At 39.3% G+C, this 8,892-nt stretch overlaps 1 protein-coding gene across 3 annotated transcripts in view; it reads left to right on the top strand.

The window, feature by feature from the left end:
- The window catches only part of LOC103479575 (tetratricopeptide repeat protein 39C), a 9,609-nt gene extending 2,438 nt beyond the window's left edge, over positions 1–7,171 (top strand). The window contains exons 3-14 of one of the 3 annotated variants that reach the window (XM_008434084.2): positions 656–784; positions 896–1,010; positions 1,092–1,491; positions 3,087–3,255; positions 3,368–3,461; positions 3,549–3,656; positions 4,271–4,380; positions 4,469–4,592; positions 4,702–4,799; positions 4,975–5,079; positions 5,191–5,229; positions 6,450–7,171. In XM_008434084.2, coding sequence (XP_008432306.1) covers positions 656–784; positions 896–1,010; positions 1,092–1,491; positions 3,087–3,255; positions 3,368–3,461; positions 3,549–3,656; positions 4,271–4,380; positions 4,469–4,592; positions 4,702–4,799; positions 4,975–5,079; positions 5,191–5,229; positions 6,450–6,536 — 1,578 coding nt within the window. In that variant the 3' untranslated portion in view covers positions 6,537–7,171. Of the gene's footprint in view, positions 1–655; positions 785–892; positions 1,011–1,091; positions 1,492–3,086; positions 3,256–3,367; positions 3,462–3,548; positions 3,657–4,270; positions 4,381–4,468; positions 4,593–4,701; positions 4,800–4,974; positions 5,080–5,190 lie in introns of all 3 variants that reach the window. The other 2 variants (XM_008434082.2, XM_008434083.2) reach the window with 2 other exon arrangements.
- The last annotated feature ends 1,721 nt before the right edge of the window (positions 7,172–8,892 follow it).

Here is an 8,892-nt window from a genome sequence, read left to right on the forward strand (position 1 = left end):
TATAAAGTATTCTCACTACAACAAGTCATTTTGAAGACTCACGTTTGTAACTTGGAAGAGAAATTACAAAATGCTAATAAAGCATCTGTAATTCATTGGGCTCAGTCATTWAAAAAAAGAAACCGAGTTATGCTCCACCTAAATATCGTGGACAAATGAGGAAGCTTTGGAGAGAGTGATTATTTGTTTAACTCTCCCACTGTCTTGAGAGACGGGGTCATTTAAACCCCACATGGTTTTTGCTCTGTGTGCGGTCTGGCGGCGTCACCCTGACCCCTTGTGCACTTTTCTGGGGGGTTTTTTGTGCGTGGTTCTGGAAATTAACGGTCTGACGGGACAACCCCGGCGCTTCTCCGCCTGTCTGACCGTGACATTTTCCGTGCTCTTCATGTGCTAAATCCACAGGGGGGTTAAGGTAATGAAGTCATTCATAAAGATTGCAGAAATTTTGTGTGAAATATACGACATGTACAAACCAGCCGTTTTATACCATTTAAAGTCTAAAACACTTTTTAAATTTTAATTTTAATTCCTGCTTTCTGGGTTGTAGTTACCAAACTTTTTTGCTTCACTCTTTACAAAGCCATGGGCTGCCATCTTTTTCCATACATTTTCTGCATTTAGAAAGATTAATCTGGGTGTGTTTTGTGTGCAGAACGCTGTAATGACATTTGAAGAGGAGAAAATGCAGACGGCCTTTGAGGACCTCAAATCCACAGAGCGACTGTGTGAGAGTGAAAATGGCAGCGTTATTGAAACCATTAAAAACAAGATAAAGCGGAGCGTGAGTAACCACCTGAATCTATGAGTTTAATTGTTGTAGATAAATRTATGACGGATTATTATTGCCGTTTGCCCGAAACCCAGAGTGGATAAGTATGATGTGTTTTAGCAGGTGGACTCCCAGAGGTTGGGAATGGCTGCTGTGGACCGACTGCAGCGGCAGATCATCATTGCAGACTGCCAGGTCTACCTCGCRGTTCTGTCTTTCATAAAGCAAGAGCTGTCAGGTAACAAGCAGAATAAAAAGGTCACAAGTTTGCGTTGTATCCAAAGTAAGTTTCACTCAGCTCGGCTACACTCCCTTCCAGCATACATCAAAGGAGGCTGGATCCTCCGCAAAGCATGGAAGATGTATAACAAATGTTACAATGACATCACACACCTACAAGAAGGCAACAGAAGGGCCTCCGAACAGCAAGCGTCGTCCTCTCTGTCATCCTCCTCGGCCTCCTCCTCCAGCCACAGCCGATCCTCCTCACCCGGAACGAGCCAGTCTCAGAGACTGGACGGCGTCAGCCCGGAGGTTCTGGACCGGCTGAAAGGATCTGTCAGCTTCGGCTATGGCCTTTTCCACCTGTGCATCTCCATGGTGCCGCCTCACCTTTTGAAGATCGTCAACCTGCTGGGCTTCCCCGGAGACCGCGATCAAGGCCTCTCGGCTCTCACGTATGCCAGTGAAAGTAAGGACATGAAGGCCCCATTAGCTACGTGAGTATGTGAGTGAGCATGTTTATGAAGTATTCATGCCCCTTTAGCTTTGTAAAATATTGTCTTGCCACAACCCCAAACATCGGTGTATGGCATTGGGGTTTTATGTGATACACCAATACAGRGTWATGCATAGATGTGAAGTGGAAGTAAAGTAATACTCATCTAAAACATACAAATACAAAATATGTGCGGAGGAYTTYCTGAGGGGAGCAGAGTTTGTTGTGATTCTTTACATTTATTCCTCAATCCTGTATTAGGTCTTACAGTTCAGAGTAGTTACAGGGTCTAGACTACCAACGTGAATCTCGGGAGTGACTTCAGCCTCCACTCCATGTCGGAAACTGTTGATCAYGAGCAGCGAAGAACACATGTAGATCACAAAAGGGGCTTGTGTGTTCAGAGTGTTAAGCAGTCAGTTTTCCATCACAATTTTGCCTTCAATGATCTGTTTCTTTTTGACAATCTTCTACGAGAGCCAGAGTTATGAAGTGCTCTGGCTCTTGTAGAAGAAAAAAACGTCTTACAGCTCACAGTAGTCCTTCATAAAGATCTGCAGAAATTTTGTGTGAAATATATGACATGTACAAATCGGCCATTTTATGTTTAAAGTCTAAATCACTTTTAGAATTTAAATTTTAATTCCTGCTGTCTGGGCTGTAGTTACCAAACTTTTTTGCTTCACTTTTTACAAAGCCATGGGTCGCTTTGGCTTTGTAAAAGCCACAACGACACTTATTTACACTTATTAAAACTAAGTATAAACTTAGTTTTAATAAGTATACACTTTTACCCACTCCTTTGAACATTTATTGTTTGCATTGCTGTCATTTTAATTGTAACTTGACGCGTTCAATAAAATACAAAAAAAGCTACAAAAAAAAAACCCCAAAACAAAAACTGTAAATTAACTGAATGTATATCAAGTGTAAAATGAATCTCCCAGCTGCTTCTCTGATTAGTGCTGTCTTTATCCGGCCTGTCAGATAAGCCACCTCCACAGAACAGCTGTACTTATACAGAGATTACTTTCAGATCTTAAACAAACAGAAATATAATTTTCCTTCCACGTCACAGGGATGCACAACTTTGTGTTTCACTTAAAACTCTCAATGAAATACATTCAAGTTTGTTGTCTGCTATGGGACMAAATGTGTAAAAGTTCAAGGGGTAAAAATACTTTTGCAAGGCATCATATGAATACTAGGTGTAAAAAAAAAAAAAGAAAAACTAAAGTATTGAATTTTGATGGAAATTCCTAAACAAAGAAATGAAAGCAAAATGAGTTGACAAAGGAAAGAAAACAGCTGACTCTGGTTCTGCGGTATTGCTTTCCAAGTCATGCCTTATTATTGAATCATTTCTTAATTTCAGTTTCTTCATTTAAAAAAAAAAWATATTATTAAAGTCATGAGTGTGGTCTCCCAAGTTACAGAATAAGGTTGTTCGTAATAAACATCCACTAATGTATATTTTGAATTTTCCCARTATGAGTCAAATAAAATGAATCTTAATCAGTTGCAGTTTAGTGAGTTGACATYATCAAAATGACAAATACAGAAAAGTTAAGTGGTGACTCTCTGCTCTCCTTCCAGTCTTTCTCTGCTGTGGTACCACACGGTGGTGCAGCCCTTCTTTGCTCTAGATGGCTCAGACACACAAGCAGGCCTAATGGAGGCAAAATGCATACTTAAACAAAGGGAGGCCACATATCCAAACTCCTCTCTCTTCATATTTTTTAAAGGAAGAGTTCAACGCCTCGAGGTAAAGACACACAGAAACGAAACGATACATTTGCTTTCTACCTGTAAATCTCTTCTGATTTGGGAGGCCTCACTGTTGCTCACGCTATGAAACGACTTTGTTTTCTTTCCAGTGCCAGATCAATAGTGCCTTGACTTCCTTCAATGAAGCCTTAGACCTGGCCTCTGACCAGAGGGAGATTCAACATGTGTGTTTATATGAAATAGGTAATCATTTTCCTCCCTGGGTTTTTAGCCTCCATGTTCTGCGCTAGTCTGTCGTAATCTCTAAATTCTTCTGGGTGAATGTTTCAGGCTGGTGCAGCATGATTGAACTGAACTACACCGAAGCCTACAGGGCCTTTGAGCGACTGAAGGCGGAGTCTCGCTGGTCGCAGTGCTACTACGCCTACTTAACAGGAGGTAATGCAGACCTGGTTTTTAAATTTAGAAATAAAAATTGGAAAAATGTGGCAAACGTTTGTATTCAGACCGCTCCCTGGAGTCGAGGCTTCATAGGACCACATTTTGCTGCAATTACAACTTCTAAGTCTTTAAGCATTTGTCTGCAGAGARAAATTCTCWTTTCTTTTTTGGGGGGGAACAAGGCTCAAACTCAATGAGATTGCGGAGACCATCAGTTTTGACATAGATGAGATTTTCAATTGGATTCTTGTTTGGGCTTTGACTGGGCATCTATGGTTTTCTCCCAGGATTGTATTTGACTTCGTCCATCTTCTGAACTATTCTATTTAGCTAGTCTGTACGTAAAAAAATGCCCTCCCCCCCTCACCATGATGATGCCACTACCATGGTTTCCCTTTAYTCAACACAGCTTATGAATTTTTATTTGTTTAAAATAAAATACATATTGAAAACCATGTATTATATTCCTTCCTTTTCACAATCTTCCATTACTTTATCACAAAACACGTATTTGTGAAATATATTATTTATGTTTGTAATATGGCATTGAAGGAATAAGTATATTTTTGTTGTCGTTGCCTCTAMCCGATAGTATCTGCCATGTTTTGTAGCATGCCAAGGAGCCACAGGTGATCTGGAGGGCGCTGTTGTGACCTTTAAAGATGTTCAAAAACTTTTCAAACGCAAGAATAATCAGATAGAGGTGTTTTCTTTGAAGAGGGTGAGCATTTATCTGGCTTGTTTTCTTTTTGCGTTTCTTGAACTGGAATAAAAATCACTGACTCATAAATATTCTCATTTCGCCTCAGGCTGAGAAGCTCCGGAGTCCAGGTCTGTCCAAAGAGCTCTGCATCTTGTCTGTGATTGAGATTCTCTATCTGTGGAAAGCCCTGCCCAACTGCTCCTCTGCCAAGCTGCAGACAATGACTCATGGTAAGAACTGTAAAATATGGCACCTGGTTTAGGGGCTCCTGCCTCTTGTACTGTCTTCCGGTTGCTGTTGCGTTTTGCAGCAGAGGCACAGTGATCGTTTTTGTCTCAGTTTTGCAGGGGATTGAAGATGCGTCATGCACCGACCTGAAAAACCTGCTTCTTGGAGCCATTAGCAGATGTCTCCTCAATACTAAAGATGCTGTGCAGGTATATTTGTGGTTAATAATGCAATATTCCCAGCATGCTTCACTTCACTTAATAGCTCCTTGAACAGAGTTTTAATTAATCCATGCACTCATAAGTACGCACTATAAACGGATATTGCGGTGATTAGCCAACCTTGTTTTCTTTCCTGCGTGAAATTACAATCGTGTCCCAACAGTATTTCCGTCTGGCTGCGAGCGACGAGGTTGGACGTCAGTGCAACTCCTACGTGCAGCCCTACTCCTGCTATGAACTGGCCTGTGTCCTGCTAAATTCCCCAGAGGTATAGATTMTGTGTGTGATTGGTTGTGTGTTATGGAGTGAGGTCTTCTCTCTCATCTCATTCGAAGTCACATGATATAAATTTTTTATTTTGCCTTTTTCTTTCCCGCAGACTGCAGAGAAGGGCCGAATGCTATTGCTYCAGGCTAAGGTACTCGAAGGATTTATAGTTTTGACTTCTTGTCTTTTGCTTTGTGAATTCTTTAGTTTCATGCAGTCCAGTTGTTTTCATGTGCTCAAAAAGTCTTTGGAGTTAAAGTAATCTGACTCTCATATTCCAATGAGCTCAACAATTGACTGGAGAAGCAGTTTGTAAAAATGAACTAAAAAKAAATTCTTAGGATTTGCTTCTTAGAAACATAAGAAGCAGATAAACCTGTAAAGAAGCAGGACTGCGTTTGCACCACTCGAGTTGAAATTGGTGTCAGGTTTAGTGATCTGGTGTTGAATTAAAACAATGCGTTTCAAGTCACATTGTCCCTGAAAACTGGAATGGTTTGGCCCATATAGCAAATTAGTGGGAAGCAAATTTATTGTACAAATAATTTTGCTCAAAGAATGTGACAGTATCTATATGCTTTTTGAGCAAATGAAAAAAATATATTKTTTCATTTGTCCCCAAGTGCATAGAGAACAAATGAACAAGTAAGTGCTTATGTTTGTCAGTGATCTACAGCTGGTTGAAGCTATTAGGTTTTATCCGGATGTAAGGGGGATGCATATTTACTAAGAAAATTTCTAAAGTATGTYGTTACTTCCTCATTTGCCTTGTGAAATGGGGAWGTGTGTCTAGTTCAGATCCTCTCACTAGTGTTGGCTTGGTTTMATAGCTACGCTTGAATCCAAACGATGAAACACTATTCTCAATGTTTCAACTGGATTTCTGATCTGTTTTTTTTTTCTCCACTCATTTCGACTTTAATCTTAAATGAGTTGGCAAAAAAAAAACWAAAAGTTCTTCCTTTTTTTTTTTGCCCCCAGACTATCTGTCCCTTCTTATCATCCTATTACACGTTTCAAATGACTTTAATTGCTTGCTCAGACCTTGGTGCAGTTCATCCGTCTGGTGTTCTACCTCCTGCAGCTCCATTGACTGTGTTCTTGTATTAGCAGCTAACATTGACTGAGCCCAGATCTCTCGCTCCCTTTAGCTATAAAATCACTGTGATCAAATTGATGCACCAACATCTAAACTGAACACAAATGGAGTCAGATTCCTGTATTCCTCTATTTTTAATGAATCTGCTTTTAGCTGATTGACCGGCGGGGGCATTGATCTGTTTGTGCTGATGCAGAAGCTCGGTAAAGGTCCAAGCCATGAAGATGAAGGGAGAATTTATTCATTGACTCTTTCTGGATCTTTTTATACAGGAGGACTATGCCGGCTATGACTTTGAGAACAGGCTCCATGTGCGAATTCACTCCGCGTTCGCCTGTATGAGCCCAGCCCAGCCTTGATGTTTGATCAGCACCTTAAACAAAATGGCTCCCTGAGAATCGGATTACAAGTGTGAACCCTATTGTTTTACTGTGTTTTTATTACAGTGTTATGAGCCAAAACGCCTCCATGGAACATGAACAAATGATTCACGGAGGAACCTTTTAGGTTTACAGACCTGTTGCTGTACTGCACAATACATTAGCACATTTGAATTWATTTTTTTTATGTTGTGGGTGGTTTATTTTAAAAGATAGAGGGTTGTTTGGTCAAAAAGTCTACATATTTATGAGATTTGAGGCGAATTTGTCAAATGTGCCCTCGTATCACAGCAAGTAATGCCAAGTAAAGACACTGCACATGTAAAGTATCATTCAAATAAACAGATTAACTAATTGTGCTTGATGCTGATATGACCTTAGCCTTGGTTTCTTGTTGTGAAAAAAGTTTGCTAATCCATAGACATAAGTAACTGGTCCTACTTGGAGCAGATTTGTTCTTTTTTTTATGTAAATATGTTTTGAATACATTTAGTACATGTGCAAAGATTGTTCCACTTCTAAGTGGTATAAATGCACAATAATTATATTTACTGTCAACAGGTTTTACTGTGTATTTGTTACAAAATTAATAAAGACAATGTTATTAAATGGAATTTCAATTTAGATTCATTTTTTACTGATTTTCTCTATCAAGAAACTTTAACCGAGACAGGAACATTCAGATGTGGCCTCTGACAGCAGCTTATCTGGAAAATGCCTCTAAAGACAAAACTGAAAGAAAAACCTGTAAACCACAGAGAAGTAGTAATAAAACAGGAGCTTGAATGCCATATTTTAATAAAATAAGCTAAGATTCTTCATATCGGCTGCTGTTTTTGACAAAACACTTTGAATATAAGCTCTGACGAAATGCCTACAAACAACTAATGTATCATCATGGTTGCAAACCCCAAAGTAATGAGATTTTAGAAACAAATTATTAATTTGGATCTGTTTAGTTTTTCCTTCAAACAAGATTAAACAGCATAATTTTTAAAAAGGTACATTTCCTCGATTCTATTGTCATGTTTTTATGGAACCTCAGATAAAGGATTTGCATGACTTGACTTCAGAGTATGCACAATTATGAGTTGATTCTTAGTCAGGTGACACATCAACTTAAAGGGACACTTTAGCTGACAGAAATAATGCTACATGTAGGGACATGGATCTTTTTGGTACCGTTTATAAACTAAAATTTTATWAAGCAGTATATGAAATGTTAATAGAAAAATGCTATACAATACAAAAAGCAGTATGAAAAATATTCAGTTCTCAGCTGTAAATTAGAAATATATTGTGTCTGATACACCAACAAAATAGTAGTTTGGAGCAGAAGGAATTCCAAGATTTTAGTTTTATATGCTTTGAAAGATCTACCAAAATGCAGTGGGAATTTAAGTGTCCTTTCCTCTGGTGTAATGCAAAATCGAATACAATTTACTTTCAGACGTCAACTATTAAACAATCCGCTTGATCTTAATTAGGTCTGAATATTTAGCTGTTCGAAAACATATGTGAACACCTCAGATAGGTCAGGCAGGAAAGTTGAGACATGAAGAAGCTGCGGTAAACCATGAAAGCTTCTTAAGCTTTGAAGTTCTCATGGATCCATCCTCTGATGATGGAAGGTGGAACAGCTGCCAGCTCACCCAGACATGGACGCTCACCTGAACGGAYAGGCCGGCCAAGGAGAGCATTCATCTGCATCAGCAAGATGAGAGCAAATTGAAATCACCCTGACAATCATCCCATTGTGAAACATGGCCGTAGCGGCTTTATGCTGCAACAATGCTCATCTTTAGCTAAGACTGGGGAAGTGGTCAGAGCTGATGTGAATATGGATAAGAGTAATACTTGATTGGGGAGGAGGTTCCCTTTCATCAGTGGAATGGCTTAAAGAAAAGTATGACGGAATATCCCAAAGATCTGATCAATATCCAACTGAGAATTTGTGGCAAGACTTGGAAAAGTGATGCCGACACATATCCTGTCCCTCTTAAGCTTGAGATGTTTTGGAAGGAACATTTCCACCTCTAAATGATCAAAACGACCCTACAAAGTATTGACGTTTAGGGTTTAAAATGGAAATCCAMGCCACRGTTTTCMGAKTTTTGTTACACAATGTTGGTGCATCATACTCAAATCCAAGAAGCAGCATTGTTTGAAATGAGACAAAAATGTGCAACACTACTTTTATGTTAGCCAGTTGTCCACATACATTTATCTTCCATTGCTTGTGACTATTTGTCCAGGGGGAGTCAAAGTATCCCCGCTGATAACTAAACTTTATTTAAAAGAATATCCTCAGCATTTTTCATATCAGTACAGCAAC

The sequence above is a fragment of the Poecilia reticulata genome, linkage group LG17 (genome assembly GCF_000633615.1).
Source record: "Poecilia reticulata strain Guanapo linkage group LG17, Guppy_female_1.0+MT, whole genome shotgun sequence".
Taxonomy (NCBI): domain Eukaryota; kingdom Metazoa; phylum Chordata; class Actinopteri; order Cyprinodontiformes; family Poeciliidae; genus Poecilia; species Poecilia reticulata.